The sequence below is a fragment of the Delphinapterus leucas genome, chromosome 2 (assembly GCF_059928025.1).
Source record: "Delphinapterus leucas isolate spDelLeu-1000000601 "Yukka" chromosome 2, BTC_Dleu_Yukka2, whole genome shotgun sequence".
Classification (NCBI taxonomy): Eukaryota; Metazoa; Chordata; class Mammalia; order Artiodactyla; family Monodontidae; genus Delphinapterus; species Delphinapterus leucas.
In genome coordinates this window covers 99,529,188-99,549,655 of record NC_143130.1, presented here as the reverse complement: position 1 = coordinate 99,549,655, position 20,468 = coordinate 99,529,188, and the positions used below count along the sequence as shown (strand labels likewise).

Genomic DNA, 20,468 nt, shown 5'->3' with positions numbered 1-20,468 from the left:
AGTAGTCTTAAATAAGCTCAGTCTGAATTTTTTACTTTACGACAGCAGCATTAACAATAAACTAATTTAGAATGTTTATATTAGCTTGATTAGCATATACTTACTCTTTATTTAGATAGATCACTCTATGACAAACTACTACAAAAGAGCAAGAAATCAGAAGTAAGGGATTTGGGTAATTTTAAAACATCGTTTCTCAGTCAATGCAGTGAGAAAGGTATCCTGTATCAAGGGATGGCTGTATGTAAAGTCAGTTTGCTAATTATTGCTAAGTTAGGCACCAGTGTTTGGGCCTTCCTGCTTCCATTTAAGACCAACCTCCTCTCTTCTTAAAGTGTTCTGTCTTTAAATATGTTACTTAATGTCTTGCATCAGGTTATAAGCTAGTCTTGATGGATCAAGAGTTCTATTTCTTTAAGTGACATTGCCCATCTCTTTTCTGAGTTTGTAGTTTATAGTCTAGTTATTTGAGGGCCATCTTATTATGAGATCTTGGAACAGCGTCCCTGTATATCCACCCACATAGCATGTTTGGTGGAGAGACCAATGAAGATAGCAACCAAGAAAAAAGCTACTGATATTTTTTGGATTTGGTAATTAGGATGTTATTGCTGACTTTTAAAAGAATGTTTGCTTCTTCAAACCTTGTCCCACAGTGAGGATGTTGTCTGAGATTTTGTCTTTCATTTATGACATAAAGTAGTAAACCATGATTTTGATTAGAGAATCAAAGGAATTAGAACACAACTGATTCATAGATCATTTTGGTTGAGGCACTTCTGGTTTACCTTCTTTCCTGAAAGAGACTAGCAGGAAGCTATTTGCTTCCTGTTGGTCTCTGTACATGGGCATATAAAGTAGTTCCTTTCTACAGAAAGTTGGGGACTTAAAGCAAACTCTTCCTTGGTTTATCCTTCAAAGCATTATAAAGCATGGTTAAGGAAGTGTATCAAGTCTCTCTTTTCTCTATAATACAGTAACTAGTATCATTGAAAGTTAGTGAGCTTAATTTCTCATAAAAAAGGAATAGTTCGGGCTTCCCTGGTGGCGCAGTGGTTGAGAGTCTGCCTGCCGATGCAGGGGACACGGGTTCGTGCCCCGGTCCGGGAAGATCCCACATGCCGTGGAGCGGCTGGGCCCGTGAGCCATGGCCACTGAGCCTGCGCATCCGGAGCCTGTGCTCCGCAACGGGAGAGGCCACAACAGTGAGAGGCCCGTGTACCGCAAAAAAAAAAAAAAAGGGATAGTTCGTTGAAAATCCTTGTATCTCTTTACAGTGATAACCTTGGATTATAGCCATTATGTTCATCTCTGACTGCATTATACCCACATGTTATCATATATACTTCATACTCTGTTGAAATAAAATGTGCTCAGAAATAGTCTTTTATTGGATAATCTATTACCAAACCAATGGCAATAGAAAGTCCAGAGTTGTTGCATAAACAGATATGAAGTCACTTAATGTAAGGTATGTATTTTATGTATATTGTAAATATTTTGCTAAAAAAATTTCTTAGTGTGATGGGTACTACATTTGTTATAAAATTTGCTAAACAAATTTAAACAAGTCCTTAAGTTTCAGAAATATTCCCCCACATTGCTTAAAAATAACAGCACGTTGTGAGGAATTTGTCACACATCACATTTGTATTTTCAATATTAATTCATACTGCTGTGTCTGATACTTTCATGTCCCTAAATAGTTGACTTCTGTTTCATTAGAACAATAACTTCAATATTGCTTGTATCCTTTATGTAAATTTTAACTTTTAAAATATTGGAAACTGAAAGAAAATATTTCTTTACACAGGTGCTGATGGGAAGGGTGCCTGACAGGGGAGGACGGCCGAATGAAATTGAACCACCGCCCCCTGAAATGCCCCCTTGGCAAAAGAGACAAGAAGGCGGCGGAAGGGGTGGTTGGGGTGGTGGAGGTGGAGGTAGAGGAGGTGGTGGGAGTGGAAGAGGCGGTTGGGGAGGGGGAGGGGGAGGGGGGTGGGGTGGAGGTGGAGGAGGGGGTGGTAGAGGAGGAGGTTTCCAAGGCAGGGGAGATTATGGTGGAAGAGGGGGCTATGGAGGAAGAGGGGGCTATGGAGGAAGAGGTTATGGAGATCCATATGGAGGAGGTGGTGGTGGATATAGAAGATATTAAAAGCTACAGCATTTAGATAGCAGGCTTACTTCTTAATAGATACATTAGGCATAGTGTTCTAAATAACTACTTGAATGTCATCTTTGAAGTAAACACCATGTTAGGTTCCCTGATGATATCATTCTTGAATTGGGTTTAGTATGTAAAGAGCATTGTTTTATACTACTATTTGATCTCTTAGACAAAGTGATGATTTTTTCTGTATTCTGTGTACTCTTGAGCATGTTATATCTTTTTAAAAAACAAAAAAATGAGCAAAAATTATTTTTAAAAGTGTAAATATATTATTACCATCAAACTTGGAAAATAGAAAGTATTTTATTGTCATGATTGAATTTAGATTGTCACCTGTATTTTATTCAGGTCTGAAACACGTAAATGACCCCACTTGTAGTGGAAAGGAATATAGACTATTGCCTCATCTGTATTCCTGTGGCTGTGTTTTGTGTTTGTTGATCCTACTTTACAAAAAGGGAAAGGGACTGATTGATAGTTGTGTTCAAGAGGAAGATTTCTTGACTTTTTCTTTCTTTTATATGAGCAATTCCTCTGGCCAGGTTTGTGTTAAAATTCCATTAATTGAAGCTGAAGTCTGGTTTTTGCTATGCATATTTATTTTCCAACTGGATTTGAAATCTATATGGTTTTGTTTGACAGTAGAATTAAAGACTGAGGTCAGAATTACTCTAAAGGGACAAAGACATGTACTAATTTTACATGGTGGTGTGAAAAATATTTCTGTAAATTGGTTTCTTCATCATTTGTGCCATCACTTTAGGTCTCCGAATATTAAAAGGCAGGCTGCACTGTGCTACACAGGATTAGGACCCTCATATCCAGTTTCAGTAGATCAGAGGTAGGGCCAGGGTATCCCGTGGTAATTCTGAGTCTCAGCTAGATTTGGGAAACAAAGGGTTGGGGAATGATTAAATGTGGTTTGGTGGTTGGAGCAGTCGAAGGCTTGGGAATCAGAAGTTGTGAATTCAAATCATGGCACTAGTCCAGGGGTGCTATCGGTTGAAATGGCCATAGCTCTCAAGGATTAATTTGTCCTCATTTGTCAAATAAGGAATGTGATACTTGTGCCTTCTCAGGTTGTTTTATAAAGACCTAAGTACAAGTCCAATTTGTTGAGAATTTATAAAGGCCTGTTGTGAATGGTTTAAGAGGTGGCCCAAGTAATGCATTTTTCTCTTAGTGTAGAGAGAGAAAAAGATAGTCACATAAATGTTTTCAATCCCACTTTAAAATCTGTAGGCTCCTGGTCAACTCTTGTGCATAACAACTTTCTGTGGTCTAACCAACTCAACAGATAGAAGGCTGAGTACCTGTGGACAAATGGTATTTGATATTTGGCAGTGTTATTCTTGTTGTTGTTTTGTTTTACAGTAAACCCTGTGGAGAAATCTAAAATAATGTTAAACCTTCACATATTGTGTACAACGCAGTCTTGGCCATGTATTTTTCAAGCTAACCCTTCGAGGAAATTTGTTCAGGATAGGAAAACATAAATTTTTTGGTTATTCTTAAGCTTAGATTTTTAAAAAAATTTTACATGTAATGAAGAGACTTAATTTCATTTGTGATAGTTGAAGAAAAGCCTTTCCATATTAGGAAACACTTTTATCAGTAGCTATGAACTCTGAAAAATAAATAATTTTTAAAAAATATATACGCAAAGACCACTGGAGTAAAATATTTCAAAAAAGTTATTACTTAAACTGTTCATTTAAAACCTTTACATTTCTGCTTCATTTCTTTTCAGGAGCTTTAGTTGCTGATACAGGATGGGTTTACAACTACTTTCAGTTTCTTTTATTACTAAAGGTTTATGGCTAATAATGGTAGAAACATTAGTTTATTAATTTCTGTAAGATTTCTTTGTACCTTCATAGGAGTGCTGTTGGGTTATCTGCTACTCACTTTAAATGTTATCCAAGTTTAGCACTTGCTCCTGGAATCTTGTTGGAGCTGGAACCACTCTTATTTACACATTCCTATAAACTTCACTTGAATGAAAAGCTGAGTGGTCTAGAACCTAATATCTTATTCTTTCCTGTGAGGTAGGATTTTCATGAAAATCTTCTTTCAGTAAAAATTTCTTTCATAGAAAAGTTTGCTAAGCAATATCTAGAATAGCAATAAGGCAATTTGGGGCCTTAATGTGAAAGGCCATAATGTGAAAATGCTTTTATAAATTGAATGCAATACAAATGCAGAGTATGATGAATGGCACTTCACTGCTTCCTAAAATCTAACACCTTCTTCTGTGCCACCTCTTCATCATTCTTTTTTGCCTAGTTCTTAATTTTATCTTTTCCTACTACCTCATTTTCCCTCCCCTGTTTTCTTCTCTCTGCCTTGGTCTATCCTGTGGTACCTAATAGCACCTATAGACATGATCTTACTGGGAGTTTCTGGATTAAAGAAGTAACTGACCTCTTACCTGGATTTGTCCACCCATACATAATTACCACAACATTACACATAAGGTCTCGGTAAAAGAAGAGATGAAGTATTTCCTTTTAACCTGTTCCCTTGTGTTCTGCAGATCAGGGAAATCTTGCCTCACTAAAAAGAAAAAAAACATTTTAAACCAAAAAACATTTAATTACCTTTATGTGTGTCAAAAAGAAGGTATGATAACCCCCAAAATATTTGTGATGGAGAATGTTCTGAGGAATGATACGATCTATACCTTGTAAGGGGCACAGGGTAGAGAGATTTGGAGTGGGAATTGTGGGTGGAGGAGAGGGTAGGTAGTTTAATCTCTCTTTTAGGGCCAAGTTGTCAGTGTGACTTCATTGTTTTGTATGAAGGACTATGAAATGCCAAAATGATAAATATACCACATCCAAGTGTACCAGAATACATTCCACCATGGAATTTGAGTGATTGGAATATGTCCCTGTTCTCCCCTCCCCCCACCCCCCTTCATTGGTCTAGTTAAACAAAAGTTGGCTGATCATTAAGGAAAAATCACAGCTATCTCTAATCACTCTAGATAATCATGAGCATAAATGAATTGCTCTGGGTGATCTGTCCACTAGATTGAACCATCCTCTACCAATTCCATCCATAGTTTCAAAGTTTCTCTTCTTTACTTGCTTGTTTTCTTAGATAGAACTGTGGAATTAAAGCTGAAAGCCACAGGAATGACAACCTCAGATTTGTCTCCTTCAGTGTTAAGTATTTGTAGATATAATATTGGGGGATCACTGTAAGTCATTATGCAATAAGATGGGAAAAGGTTGAATATTTCTATATGTTACTACTTCATGTTATAGAAAGATTTAGAAAAATGTATACTGAATAATTAGTTGCTTTGCTTTTCCTTTCAGGAAGACTCAGTTTGGTTTGGTTAACAGAAGTAGGGAGTGGTCTCAGCTGTCGATTATAGTAAAAATTCAGGTGAGGCTTCTATATGTTCATGAACTAGAAGAAACACGGGACATCTATGCCGTAGGGATCCTAATGTCTTTTATCATACAAATATTACACAAAGAAAACTTACATTAGGTATCAAAAAAAACCCACCTTTACAATCTGTACATTTGTTTTTTCCTTGCAGTTCTTTTACATTATACATCTTTAAACAGAATTCACATTTGGCCAGTAAAACAGCAAATCAATTACCAAAGAAAATAAGAAATGACACTGTTGTTAACAAGATTTGTCCTTGTTTCAGCAGATAAATATATGCCCAAACTTATTTCAAGTTGATACAAGACACAAATTTGTATCCTAGGCTTGACGAACAAAAAATTTGTTTCATATTATTTCTGTAGATTTCATTAATCCCATGTAGTTCAGAGCAAATAATATTAATTTATACACTATACTTATTTGGCCATTGCTGAACTGTAACGACTTGTGGTGAAACTACTGCTTCCTATCCATTTCAGTGATAAATTCTGGAATGCTTGAGACTTTCTAGCCATGTTAATTTGACTAATTAAGGAGACTGTGACCTTTTGAATTCCTCTAGATCACAAATTATTTACATAGAAACTAACCTGGGCTCTGTATTTTGGATCCTGGGTAAGAAGAATGAAAAAAATTTAATTGTGTTTCATAACTATGCTTAAAGAAATTGCATTGTACCGTCTTTGGTCAGAGGAAAAGAATAGGTGAAGAATGTGAATTTTAAGGATGATTATAAACTCATGTTTGTTCCACATAAGGTAAGTAAGTAGCAAAGTACTTCTTATAGGATTATATACCAAGTGGTGGACCTAAGCAGCCCTGCCATGGGGATTTCTGAGTTTGGATTTAGAAAAAGGTAGATTTGTGTGTAAAGTGATTCCTTAAAACACTAACTGAAAGCTAGTCACTAGCTTTTTCACTAAAGCTCAGTTCAGTACAAGGAGGTATGCAAATGGGAACTGGTCTTTCATCAAAGAAACTTCTTAAATGATATGAATTCGCCAAGGAAGCTTATACTATATATATAATTTGTTTCTGATTAAGACTTGGTGTTGTTGGCTTTAGGTTTGGAACTTTTGGTTGCTGAGATTATATGCTTGGCAGTTGGTCAACTTGTGTATGAACTTTAAGTCAGCTTGGTGTCAGGCTTTCCAAGCATGGAAGGTAAGTTCTCCCCACCAAAAGAAAATGATCATATGAATTTTTTTTAGAGAAATAAAGAGTCTGACAAAGAAGTTTGTGAATAGTTGCCCAGATAATTAAATGAGCCCATTTATCATTAACCTTCATTAACAGAAGACTCACAGGACTCTTGTGATTTTGCCAAACAATACAACTTACATTCTGAGCAATTTCTTGATCTTGTAACAAACTGAACTTCGTGAATTTGTGTACATGACCAAAAGTCGTTTAACTCACGCATTTTACTAAGGAAGAAACAGAATTCCAAGCCACATGCATGACTGATGTTGTATATACATAATATGTACATATGTACATGCTGTCAGCTGTTATTGAAGCCTCTGATCCAATTAGCTTACTTCTAAATAGTATTAATAGTGAAGACAGTACAAGCACAAATTCAGTTCAGAAACTTCAAGAAAAAAAAAAATAGGATGGCATATGAGAGTTAAACATTTTTAAAAAGCCATAAATTCTTCATTCTATCCAGTGTAGATTATATGAGGGACAAACATCATGTTTGCGTTATGTTTTAGCTAATTAGCCAGCCATGTGTAAGGTGCTAATAGCCACATTTCCAGGTACTTAACTTGGCTACTTCTTTTATGACTCAGACTAAAACTATGAGTTGACCTGTAATTGGATGATGTCATGTTGTTTAATAGTCCCTTCCTGCTCTCCCCAAATTTATGGCTACATCTCTAGAAGTTCTCTTCTAGGTAGATATATCCTCATGTGTGTAAGAACGTAGTGAGGAAGAAGGGGAAAAGGCAAATTGATTAGATCTGAGGTAGTGAAGTGGGAACCAGATTTGTAAAGAATGCTGAAATATAGAGGAAGCGATTCTACTTTTGGAATGTGAGTATTTTTCCACTATAAGCAAGCTTTGGATGGAACAAAATAAATGCCTCAGGAAAAAACGGGAAGGAAACAAACTCATTTTCCAGGGATTTTAGTTCTAAGGAAGAAGCAGCTGGGCAGGCCACATAGAAGCTATCTTGTCAGAAAACTATAGTCATGTTTTTTATCATGCTTTTGATATTAGTCCCGGGGGGGGGGGGGGCGGAATTCTGGTATGAATGGCAAATACTTTGCATTCTTCAGCTTTCCTCCCTTTGATTCAACTGGCTGGAAGAGAAAAACCATACCGCACAGTTGGAATCTTTTAAGTAACAAAAGAGTAACCAGCTTTCCTTCTTTAAAGTACCCTTTTGAAAGCCAGTCAGTCTAAGGTTTCCCAGGTCTTTGTGTTAAGAGGTTTAGGAAATGAGATCTCTGATACACTCTGCAGTTTGTGCTGCTTGAGTTTCTGGGCTAAGAACAGTCACCCTGCTCCATCTGAGCCAAGACATGATTGCTTCTTGCAAGCTGGAGGGTTTCTATCTTCTTCTGTGCATATTTCAGTTGGATCTTTAGAGCATTATTATCTGCCTTCAGGGTGTTTATTTCCTTAAAAAAAAAAAAAAGAATGAGGTATGTTAATAAAGCAGCAACGAATGGCAAATCAGTTACAGTACTGGGAGTACTACACTTGATTGGCATCTATTCAGTGTGGCTGAGAATTAAAAAGTGTTTTCAAGGCACGTATTTTGCCCTGAATAAAAAATAACACATTAAATATCAAATGAGCATGTGTAAACAACAATTAGTTTTGTTACATCAAAGATGTGAGTGGCTAGCAGGCAGAATAAACCATTCCTGGGCAATAGATGAATAATGAGAAAATCTTTGAATATTGTGTAACAGACCTAAACTTGGCAGAAATAGTCTTGGTCAGGTCTGAGGTATGAAAGCAGTGACTTGGAATTCTATAAAATGTGGTATTATAGTTCACATGCAATATTACATATATAATCATATTACATATTTTCTCCTCCAAATCATTGAAAACTAACAGACTCTTGAGAAAGATAAGAATTTTATCCCATCCCTGTAAACTGGGATTTATTTAATTTGCAGTGACTTAGTTATGGAGGCAGCTGTTGATTTCCAGTGTTGCAAGTGGCAGAATTTCATTCTTTGTTTATGGCTGAGTAATATTCCATTGCATGTATGTATATGCATATATATATACATACATCTTCTTTATCAATTCATCTGTTGATGGACACTTAAGTTGCTTCTATATCTATATCTATACATCTTTATCAATTCATCTGTTGATGGACACTTAAGTTGCTTCTATATCTTATCTATATCTTAAGTTGCTTCTATATCTATATCTTATAGTTGCTTCTATATCTTGGCTATTGTAAATAAGAACATTGGGGTGTGTGTATCTTTTTGAATTAAGTGTTTTCATTTTCTTTGGATATATACCCAGGAGTGGAATTGCTGGATCATATAGTAGTTTTTTTCAGTCTTTTGAGAAATCTCCATAGTGTTTTCCATATTGACTGCACCAATTTTCATTCCCCCCAGCAGTGCACGAGGGTTCCCTTGTTATCTTGTGTTCTTGATGATAGCCATCCTAATAGGTGTGAGATGATATCTCATTGTGGTTTTGAATTGCACTTCTCTGATGATGGTTGATGTGGAGCATCTTTTCATGTACCTGTCGGCCATTTGTATGTTTTCGTTGGGAAAAAAGTCTATATAGTTCTTCTGTTTTGTAATCAGATTTTGTTGTTATTGAGTTGTATGAGTTCTTTACATATTTTAAATAACTCCTTACCAGATATATCATTTGCAAATATCTTCCCCCATTCAGTTGATTGCCTTTTCATTTTGTTGATGGTTTCCTTGCTGTGCAAAAGCTTTTTAGTTAATGTAGTCCCATTTGATGATTTTTTGCTTTTGGTGTCGTATCCAAAAATTTATTGCCAAAGACCAGTGACAAGGAGCTTCTTCCTTCGGTTTTTTCAAGGAGTTTCATAGTATCAGGCCTCATGTTTACCTCTTTGATCCATTTTGAGTGAATTTTTATCAGTTGTGTAAGATGGGGGTCGAATTTCGTTGCTCTGCATGTGCTTATCCAGTTTTCCCAACAACATTTGTGAAGAGACTTTCCTTTCTGCTTGGGTGCTCTGGGCTCCCTTGTTGAATATATTAGTTGACTGTATATGCAGGGGTTTAATTCTGGGCTCTTTTCTGTTCCATTGGTTTATGTGTCTGTTTTTGTGCCAGTACCATACTGTTTTTATTATTGTAGCTTTGTAGTGTAATTTGAAATTAAGTGTGGTACCTCCAGCTTTGTGCTTTTGCATCAGGATTACTTTGGTTATTCAGGATCTTTTGTGGTTCCATATAAATTTTAGGACTTTTTTTTCTATTTCTGTAAAGAATTCCATTGGTATTTTGATGAGGATTGCATTGAAGCTATAGATTGCTTTGGATAGTATGGATATTTTAAGTCTTTTAAAAAAAATTTTATTTTGTTGAAGTCTAGTTGATTTACAATGTTGTGTTAGTTTCTGCTATACAGCAAAGTAATTCAGTTATACACATATACATATTCTTTTCCATTATGGTTTATCACAGGATATTGAATATAGTTCTCTGTGCTATACAGTAGGACCTTGTTGTTTATCCATTCTGTATGTTAATAGTTTGCATCTGCTAATCCCAAATTCCCAATTGACCCCTCCCCCACCCCCTCCCCCCTTGGCAACCACAAGTCTGTTCTCTGTGTCTGTGAATCTGTTTCTGTTTCATGGATAAGTTCATTTAGGTCATATTTTAGATTCCACATATGGTGAGTGATATCATACGGTATTTTTCTGACTGACTTCACTTAGTATGATAATCTCTAGGTCCATCCATGTTGCTGCAAGTGGCATTATTTCATTCTTTTTTATGGCTGAGTAGTATTGCATTGTATATATATATATATATATACCACTAAATCCATACTATATCTTTATCCATTCATCTGTTGATGGGCACTTAGGTTGCTTCTGTGTCTTGGCTGTTGTAAATAGTGCTGCTGTGAACAGTGGGGTTCATGTATCTTTTTGAATTATAGTTTTGTCCAGATATATGCCCAGGAATGGGATTGCTGGATCACATGGTAGTTCTACTTTTAGTTTTTTAAGGAACCTCCATACTGTTTTCCATAGTGGCTGCACCAATTTACATTCCCACCAACAGTGTAGGAGGGTTCCCTTTTCTCCACACCCTCTCCAGTGTTTATTATTTGTAGACTTTTTAATGATGGCCATTCTGACCAGTGTGAGGTGGTACCTCATTGTAGTTCTGATTTTCATTTCTCTAATAATTAGTGATGATGAGCATCTTTTCATGAGCCTTTTGGCCATCTGTATGTCTCCTTTGGAAGGAAAGAATTCAGGTCTTCTGCCAGACATTTTAGCAATCTTAATTCTTCTGATCCATGAACACAGGATGTCTTTCTGCAAAGTCTTGTAGTTTTCATTGTAGAAATCTTTCATTTCCTTGATTAAATTTATTCCTATTTTATTGTTTCTGATGCTGTTGTGAATGGGAAAGATTTCTTTTTCAGATGTTTTGTCCTTAGTGTATATAGAAATGCAACTGATTCTATAAGTTGACTTTGTATACTGCAGTTTAACAGAAAATGTTTATTAGTTTCAAGAGTTTTTTTTTGCTTAACCTTCAGGTTTTTCTATATACAGACTCATCTGCAGACAGTGACAGTTTTGCTACATCTTTCCTGATTTGGATGCTTTTTTACTTTCTTGTCTTGCCTAATCGCTGTAGCTGAGACTGTCAGTACTTTAGGTCATATTTTAGATTCCACATGTAAGTGATATCATACGGTATTTTTCTGACTGACTTCACTTAGTATGATAATCTCTAGGTCCCTCCATGTTGCTGCAAGTGGCATTATTTCACTCTTTTTTATGGCTGAGTAGTATTGCATTGTATATATATACCACTAAATCCATACCATGTCTTTATCCGTTCATCTATTGATGGGCACTTAGTGGTGAGAGTGTTCTTGATCTTGGTGGAAAAGCTTTGAAATTTTCTCCATTGAGTATAATGTTAGCTGTGAGTTTGTCATATATGGCCCTTATTATGTTGAGGTATATTCCTTTTATCCAGTCTGAGCAGGGTTTTTATCATGAAATTTTGTCAGATGTTTTTCTGCATCTGTTGAGATGACCACATGATTTTTATCTTTCATTTTACTAATGTGATGATTACATTTATTGATTTGCCTATGTTGAACTGTCTTTGCATGCTAGGGATAAACCCTACTTTTCATGGTGTATAAAATCTTTTTGATGTGTTCTTGAGTTCAGTATGCTAATATTTTGTTGAGAATTTTTGCATGTGTAGTCATCAGTGATACTGGTCTGTAGTTTGGTTTTCTTGTAGTTTCCTTATCTGGCTTCAGTATCAGGGTAAAACTGCCCTCGGAGAATGAGTTTGCAAATATTCCCTCTATTTTTTGGAAGGTTTTAAGAAGGACTGGTGTTAATTCTTTGAGTATTGGGTAGAATTTGCCAGTGAAGCCATCTGATCCTGGGGTTTTCTGTGTTGGGAGGATTTTGATTACTGATTCAAAGACTTTGTTTGTTATTGGTCTGTTCAGATTTTGTTTTTTTCTTGATTCAGTCGTTTGGTTGTGTATTTCTGTAAACTTATTCATTTCTTCTAGGTTATCTAGTTTGTTGGCATATAATTACTCATAATAGTCTCTTATGGTCCTATGTATTTGTGTAGTTAACACTTGTAATGTCTCCTTTTGTCATTTTAATTTTACATATTTGAGCCTTCTCCCTCCCTCCCTTTCTTTCTCTCCCTCTCCCTCTCCCTCTCCCTCTCTTTCTGGCTGTGTCAGGTCTTAGTTGCAACACGCGGGATCTTCGTTGCAGCATGTGGGACCTTTCATTGCAGCGCATGGGCTCCAGAGCACGTGGGCTTGGTTGCCCCACGGCATGTGGGAATCTTAGTTCCCTGACCAGGGATTGAACCTGTGTCCTGTGCATTGGAAGGCAGATTCTTTACCACTGGACCACCAGGGAAGTCCCTCTTTTTTCTTAGTCTTTTTTCTTAGTGTGAATAAAGGTTTGTCCATTTTGTTTATCTATCTTTTGTCAGTGTACATGAAGCTTTGGTTTGCTGTGGCACAACTGGCCGTTTTAAGGGCAGTTACTGTTAAATGATTATTCACAATCGATTTTATCTTTTTTGTCAGTCCTTTCTATTTTTTTTTCTGGTCTCTATTTTATTTATTTCCAGTCTGATAGCAGCAAGTTGACGTGGGGCAGGCTCACCAACTCCCTTGGCTTCACAGCCCTCTCTGAGGTCCTGTGAAGCTATTCTCTTCTCTGAAGAACAGGTGGGTAGAAATCTACTGGGTGGTCTGATGTAAGGTGTAGAGTCACTTTTGTTTGTTTATGAATGTCCAGTTTAGCTGTAAATAAAAGGAGAGAGAAAAAAGGAGCAACACATGCCACTGTGATGCTGATGTTACTGGTCTTCAAGACTTTGAATCTCGTGTTTTTACCTTACTTATACCATACTGATTACCCCCCAAAATATGGGGGTGTAATTTGGGATACATGAGTTGTTTCTCAACATAAATTACCTAGATAGCTGTCTGGTAGCTACTGTGTAATATTGAGTATTTGCTATGTGCCAGGTACTGTGTTACATGATTAATAGAGGTGGATATAGTATCAGACTGGGGATTTGAACCCAAGAGGCTTTGCATTTTCTTTTGTCCTGTGGTGGCTTAGAGGTATACACATACTTAAAATAATGTATAATATTTATTAATTATAATATGAATATTACATATTATTTTAAATACTCTAAAACATACATAGTGAATTCTGGTCCTTAGGTCCCAATGACAAGGATAAAAGTAAAGAGGGTTTACCAGCTCTGGTATTACTGGGTAGGAATGAATACTGGACCTAACTAACTCAGTCACCTGAAATCTTTCTACCACCCACTTCTTGCAGCAAGAAGTCACTGTTGCTAACAACTACATTGCTCCTTTTTTTACACGGCATGTAAAATGTCAGGATCTGAAGCAAGTTGTAGAGCACATGGACTGTATTTTACAGAGGACCAAACAGGTCACAGAGTTTATCAGCAGGAGTAAGAAATATCTGGGGCTAGAAGCACAGATCTTTGTCCCCAAGACTGAAGTTCTTTCTACTCTATCAAGTTCACTTTTCAAGGTTTCTTTCATTGTTCTTGAAAGTTGATTCTGGCTGCTTCTGCCCCTAGAGAGGGCTTTGTGTCACCTGCATCGGAAGATGTTCTGATTGATTCTTAGGAAGATGTTCTGATTGATTCTTAAAGTGTGTCTTAAAATAGTCTGAGTGACTACTTTTAATCCAGAAAATCTGTTCTTTTCTCAAGCGTTCCTCCTAATATTATGTTTTTGTTCTAGGCACCAAACCAGGAGTTTCACGTACATTATCTAACTTGTTTCTTCAATTCCTGGGGGTCTGACAGGGAAGGTGCAACACTGAGGAGGACCAGGTAGGGAATCCTGAGAACCTCTTGGGCAGTTTTACTATGTAGTGTAGAATTATGTAAGGAATTCTAGCCAGCTAGATGTTGGTTTTGTGTTTGTACTGATCGATAGGCCTCCAAATGATGTTTTGGGGAAAAAATGCAGACAGGCCTTACCCTATCTTTGGTAAGAAACTACTGTCCCATGACAAGAGGTCTGTCTAAACCAGCTCTCACCCTGAGCTTTGTACTCTAAACAAAAAGAAGTAATTAGTGATGACCCTATGGAATTGAGTATTTGGACAACTGCCTGTTGTCCCCAGTTGTCCTAGCTTCTACTTTCTTTTTTTCTATTCTTAACCTTATCATTCCCCTTCTCATCAAACCTTGGCATCATATTCTTGGTAAACCTTATTTTGTCTTTTCTAATACCTCCATTAGATAACTTATGATTAGGACATTGTGAGCCTAACAGATAAAAAGCAATTCTGCTACCACAACTGTTACCATTTACTACATTATATTGCTATAGATTATAATCAATGGTGCATTTTCCAACTACTGTTGATTTAGCTGTGTGTGTGTATGTAAAATCAGCACAGCCCCTGATGTTTTAGAGAAGAGTTCCCTCATTCTGTATTAAGAAGGAGGCTTTTTCTGCAGTGAGCTAAATACTCCCTTCCTTTTTTTTGCTAGCACGGTGATCACCTCCTTTTAGGAAGATGTCCAGGCAACCATGAGGCCCCCAAAGACCTCTAGGGAGGGAGGATTTAGGCAACTTGCTTTTAAGTCTAGAAAAAGGGTGTGGTGTCACCACAGTAAAGCTGATCAATAGAAAGTGGTTTTTCTCAAGGAGCCTACTGTGAACAGAGGTTTGGGCCCTGGTACCAACACTTTGAGATTGTACCTTTATGGCAATAGGAGCCCTGTCTATCCTGTCCTAGTTACATAATGTGAACCAGGGCCCCCACTGGTTTCTTTGAGACAAAGCAGAATCCTTTTTTTTCCCCTTTATCTTTCTAATAATCAACCTGGTCTGAATCTTCAGTTTACATGTTCTTCCCTGGTTTAGCCCCACTTTTCTCAGAGTCTGAAAAAAAGGAAAAGAGGGTACCTGTTCCAGCTCTTGGTAGGTTGGGAGTCTGAGGTGACGGAGCTCCTCCTTTGATTTTATGAGGGATTCTTTATTCTCCCACTTGACAAAAGCCCGCTTTCTGACCAAGACTGGGCTGGGACATGGAGATGTAGTGCTGGGAAGTACATACAGAGTATCCTGGGCCGTCTTCCTTGGGGAAGCTAGCACAAAGTGACTGGAAGGGCCCTCACTGCCAAGCCAAGACAGTGCTTCGGTCTGGGTGGCCTTGTGGGCAACAGTCCTCTTCAACCGAACAGAAATCTTCTGTGAGGACACTCCCATGAGCATGATGGTCCGATCCTTACTTTCCTCATTGTGTTCCACAGCCTCCCCATTAGGGAATGTGAAAGGTCCTTCCTCTGGTGCTGTAGGAAGGTACGTGACATGTTAGTACTTTGGCTCAGAAGAGCAGAGACTCAGTATTGACACGTTAGTTTCCTTATTAAATGAGACTTTTCTTATTGGTACAGGAGTTCCATAGGCCCAAAGTGGACTCATTTTCAAGCAGGCAGTTTAGGGGGTAAGGGGGCTTAAATCCAGGGGCCTTGCTGGCCAAGCTATGGCCACTGGTGTCAGGCTGCATCCACCCTGAGGAAAGGCCATCCCTTAAAGGCTCCTTTTCTGTTGCTTTTTTCTATTTGCTTGCTTGCTTTTGCTCCCCAAAAGGTAGCGCGCCTAAGATTCCGTCCCAAGCTTTCTGTATGTCTAGGGTTTATATTTACCATTTAATAGATAACAGTGATAACCAGTAGTCGTTTTTTTCACTACAAGCAGACCTTGCCAAATAGCACTTCTACAGCAATTTTCATTTGTTGCCCATGATACACCTATGTTTAACCTACCTATTAGTCTACTTCCTGGCAGTCCTCCTCTTGTCACTATTGGGCAAAGCTCTGGGGACTGGGGAGAGATGGTCTGGAGAAGAGAAACCTCTAGGTGCAGCCCCTTTCCAGGCTTCACTCTGAGGCCGCAGACCTTCATGGTGCTCTCTGCCACTTTTCTCCCAAGAAAGTCTGCATTGTGTGTGACAGAGTTGTGGTGTCCACAGGTGAAATGGAACTCTTAAAATACAGGGTGCATATTATACAGGCATGTTTGTGGTGGTTTTTATTACAAGTAGGAAGGATAAAGGTAATCTTTCCTCCCCGAAAACCGTATTCTTCTACCTTCACTTCCCAAGATGAACATTCCCAGTGCTTGCTTACCATGGTGCAGATCTTTGGCTCCCAACGAGCAAAGGTTGGACGTTGGCCCCACAGAGGTGCTGTTCTCTGTGGGAGCTGTTGAGTTCTTGGCTCGCTTCTTGCACTCGAACACAACCAGGTCTTTGCATTGTTTGTGGCAGTTCATCCCGCAGTCTGTGGACAAGACACCCCGATCAGGAAGTCTTTCACTTTCTCCTCCAGGGTCTCAAGACCACATGCATGCAGTGCTCTCGTCACACATGCCTGTCCTGTCTTCTGGAGCTAGGACACTTAACACTTCTATTGAACTTAGCATTCTTCTCACTGGGTCAACCCTGGATCTCACAACCTTGTCACAGCCCTTATGAGTCTGGGAATCAGAAGTGGGGCATCCTGCTCTCCTAGACAGAAGTGGTGTTTTTCTTGGTCATCCTGCACATACTGCCTACTCTATAGAGACCCTCTGAAGGCTCCCAGCTGTTTTCCTTGCAGTAAAAGGTCTTTTCTCCTTTACTCCTGAACTTTTCTAGTCATAAGGAAGGACAATTATCCTGGGATATCTACTGATAAAAGGAAAGCTGACAAGGGCCTTTGGTAATCACTTATCTTTTGTTTCAGAAGTGATTCTGTGCCTGTCTTTGGGGACCCATGACCATATGAGAGCATAATCTACCAGTCATCCCTATTTCCAGGGCAAACAAAACAAAGTGAGGCTCTTGTAATGAGCTGCATAACTAGTCACCCAGATTCCTCTCTTCTTTGTGGTGGCAATCACTCACTCTCAGGGGGTGCTCTAGGGAAGCCAGTTTGAAGATGAGGTGTGCTGAGAAGCTGTGGACTGAATGGACAACTACTATGGGTAGAGAGACAACACACTGGACAAAGCTGGGCCTTACCTTTACACCGATACCCTTGTTTGATCACTCCCCAGAGCTGTGGGACAAAGAAGAGACAGTTAGAATGCACCACAGGTCCTTCATCTACCTGGTAGGAGGCTAGACATCCATTCTTTGTTTTCCCTCATTCTACTCTACCTCAAGTGGGAAGGAAACCTCATTTATCTCTCATGTGTCTTAATCCCTCCTGGCCTTAAACTGAAAACAGGAAAAGTTTGTGCTGATCAGAGGTAAATGTTCTCAAGAAGCTTACTACAGTGGATTTATGACCCAGGCCTGAAGTGGATGAATCACAGGACAAATAGGCTTCTTGAGACTCCAAACTAAAGAGCAAGTATACAGAATCCTGGGGTCACGAACTGAGTTTAGGAGGAAACTGTTGGTTGGGGTGGGACAGGGGAGGGGCAGAGCCCAAGTGACTTCTTAAAAGGCAGTTCCTTTTGAAGGGGTGAGGATGTCTCATATTTCTCTTTTCTAACAGCATATGGATATAATACTTTAAAAGTATATCCCAAATTCAACATTTCCTCACCATTTATCCCAGGCCTTTCTACCAGAGGAGAAAATAAATCAGGAAGAAATGGGAAAAGATGAGTGCAAGTAAAACCCATGCATTTGAGGACGAGGTTATTGTAGGTGTTTGCTTAGGCTCTAGGCAGGAAGAGTTGATAAAGGTGCATGAGGTCTGTACCTGGCTTAATCACTTTAAACTGTCTCATAACCCTCCCCACATTCAACCCCGAAGCACTCTGAGAACAACTCACAAATCCAGCACAGTTGTCACAGAAAGTGGGCTTCAGGTAGGTTGTCTCTTGGAAGTTGTGAGGAAAGCCCAGGCCCAGCTTGGAGTAGATGGAGCTGGCCCTCATGAAGTAGGCAGTGATCTCTTCTCTGCTGATGAGACCTTCCCTGCCCGCAAATGAGAGAGAAGGATGTGAGCGGGGCTGGGTAGCAAGGCAGCTTCTAGCCTTAGAAACTCACTCTTTTTTTATCCTTGAGGGGTAGTACAGTATGTATTACCTGACACTTACTTCCATGAGCCCTCCTTTTAATAAGGATGTCTGGGTAGCACGTGTAAGGAGGTGAGATGGCATTACTCATTTCCACAGAGTCACTCTTCGGCTAAACCAGGTTTTCCTAACTAACTTAACCACTATCCACAAGACTTGAAAAAGAAGTGATGGAAATGTGGGTATAGGGAAATATATCTTATGCTGAGGTTTCTGACTTTAGACAGCACCTACTATATAACTGTAACCCACCAACCAAACATTTCTCTGGTTTCACACAGAGAACCAACTTCTTGAGAAAAGTTAGTAAATATTAGTTGTTCCTCATAATCTGTAAGGACAAAGCAAGAAGGAAGACTAAACTTTTTCTTACTTACAGTTGACTAGACTATTCCTAAACTGGCAGAATTATGGAGTCTTTGCATTTAAAACATGCATTTTTCATGGTGAAGCCGGACAGGCATCTGCTTGATAATGGCTCTCTTAGCACTGAGATTCATTAAGTGACCACATCAGCAACACATCTGAGTTTACAAATTCTTCTAGTGACACACCCATAAAGCGTTCTTACCAACAGGTTCACAGCCACATATTCCCATACACAAACCCTCACCTGTCTTTGTCCATCACACAGAAGGAAAATGGAAAACTCGCAGCAATCTTTTCAAATTCTTCCTGGGAAATGTATCCATCCTGGTCATGATCATAGTTCTTGAATACAGACTGTGAAAAAGGAGTTTCTTTGATGATTACGAAAGAGAAACCAATCATAGCCAAATGACAAAGGGGCCAGAACACCTCAGTCTGAGTGAGAGGAACAAGGAAACCTGCTCCTTAAGCTGCTGCCGAGATTAAGCTGCTGCCGAGATTCAGTGGGTCACATCCCAGGTCTCTGCAGGTACCAGCATCTGGAGGGTGGCCAGATGCTTTCAATTCCATTAGCATGTCAGTATGCCCTCACCCCAGCTGCCCTGTACTCCTAGGTCACTGCACTGAGGGATGTTCCCCCTTCACTCTGCCCTTTCTTCACTGCACAGCTCAGATTGCCACTTCTCTGTGTAGCTTCTACTAACAGCCCAGTCGGAAGTGCTCCCTACCCCCTCTTAATCCTCTACCAATTGTTCTGTCACTTGCTGGCTCGTTCTTTTCTTGTTACACTGGAATGGTCCACAGGATAAATGTAGAAATATGAAGGTAGGTACCCCTCCTCAGCATTTAGCACAGTGAATTGAATCAAGCAGTGTCACACTTTTCAGTTTTAGATTCTCATCACCCTTACTTACACTCAAATCTTTTCCAACCTCTCTCTGTCCCCAAATCGACTGACAACCTTTAAATATATGATCTCTTGCTAGGCCTTTAAGAGGTACACCTCCCCCCAGAAGAGGCAAAGTGTGTTGGCAAAATGTAACTTCTGAACTGTTCTGCAGCCACAATATGAGAAGTAACTGGTTCCCTGTGCTCACACAGGAACGAGTTTCAAGTTTCTTACCTTTGTGTTTCTACCACTGTGCTCCCCTCTCCCCACACACAACACTAAGCCAGGCAATGCCTTGCTTTTCATCTGTGCAAACACAGCTGTACTTACATCCACCATCCTCTGGACATGTTTGCTTATGGTCTTTGGATCAGGTTTGGGAGATACTCCAGAGGCCCAGTCCACAACTACTGGTGGCTTTGAAGGTGTTAGTGGCTAAAATGAAATATTCAGAGAAATCCCCATGACTATAATGCAATGCTATAACCTTAAGCTCCTTCCTTTCCCATTACCTGGTAGCTGCAGCTGTGGACAACCCTCAACTATGTGCAGTGGCAAGGAGCAGAGGGCCCACACGTAACTGAAATCTAGAACAGTAACCTTGGCTAACACAAGTGTTGTGCTTTACAGTTTACAAAGAGCTCCTCACATACATTGTCTCCATCTAATATAATTTAAAATTTTCAATATGCCTGGAGTTTCACTTCCCTCTCTATTAAAGCTTTTGTTGAAGCTATCGACAAAGAGTAAAGTAGATCATTTAAATTTTCTCTCTCTAAAGCAACTACAGAAAGAGGAACAAACAAAACCCAGTTAGTAGGAGA

The 20,468-nt window shown here is 39.0% G+C and overlaps 2 protein-coding genes across 7 annotated transcripts in view; one reads left to right on the top strand and one right to left on the bottom strand.

The window, feature by feature from the left end:
* TSLIG3B (tRNA splicing ligase complex subunit 3B) overlaps positions 1-6,746 on the top strand; it is a 38,027-nt gene extending 31,281 nt beyond the window's left edge. Inside the window, exon 8 of the mRNA XM_022587512.2 lies at positions 1,814-6,746. Coding sequence (XP_022443220.2) covers positions 1,814-2,155 — 342 coding nt within the window. The 3' untranslated portion in view covers positions 2,156-6,746. The remainder of the gene's footprint in view (positions 1-1,813) is intronic.
* The window catches only part of RASGRP1 (RAS guanyl releasing protein 1), an 86,918-nt gene continuing 72,065 nt past the window's right edge, over positions 5,616-20,468 (bottom strand). The window contains exons 11-19 of one of the 6 annotated variants that reach the window (XR_016392132.1): positions 19,975-20,079; positions 19,000-19,109; positions 18,141-18,285; positions 17,377-17,413; positions 16,502-16,654; positions 16,139-16,357; positions 15,276-15,661; positions 12,967-13,106; positions 8,106-8,212 (exon numbers count right to left, since the gene is read on the bottom strand). Coding sequence is in view for 5 of the 6 variants with exons in the window: in XM_022587508.3 (XP_022443216.1) it covers positions 8,078-8,212; positions 15,276-15,661; positions 16,139-16,357; positions 16,502-16,654; positions 17,377-17,413; positions 18,141-18,285; positions 19,000-19,109; positions 19,975-20,079 (1,290 nt within the window). In the remaining variant the exon portion in view is untranslated. Of the gene's footprint in view, positions 8,213-12,966; positions 13,107-15,275; positions 15,662-16,138; positions 16,358-16,501; positions 16,655-17,376; positions 17,414-18,140; positions 18,286-18,999; positions 19,110-19,974; positions 20,080-20,468 lie in introns of all 6 variants that reach the window. The other 5 variants (XM_022587508.3, XM_022587509.3, XM_089907387.1 and 2 more) reach the window with 5 other exon arrangements.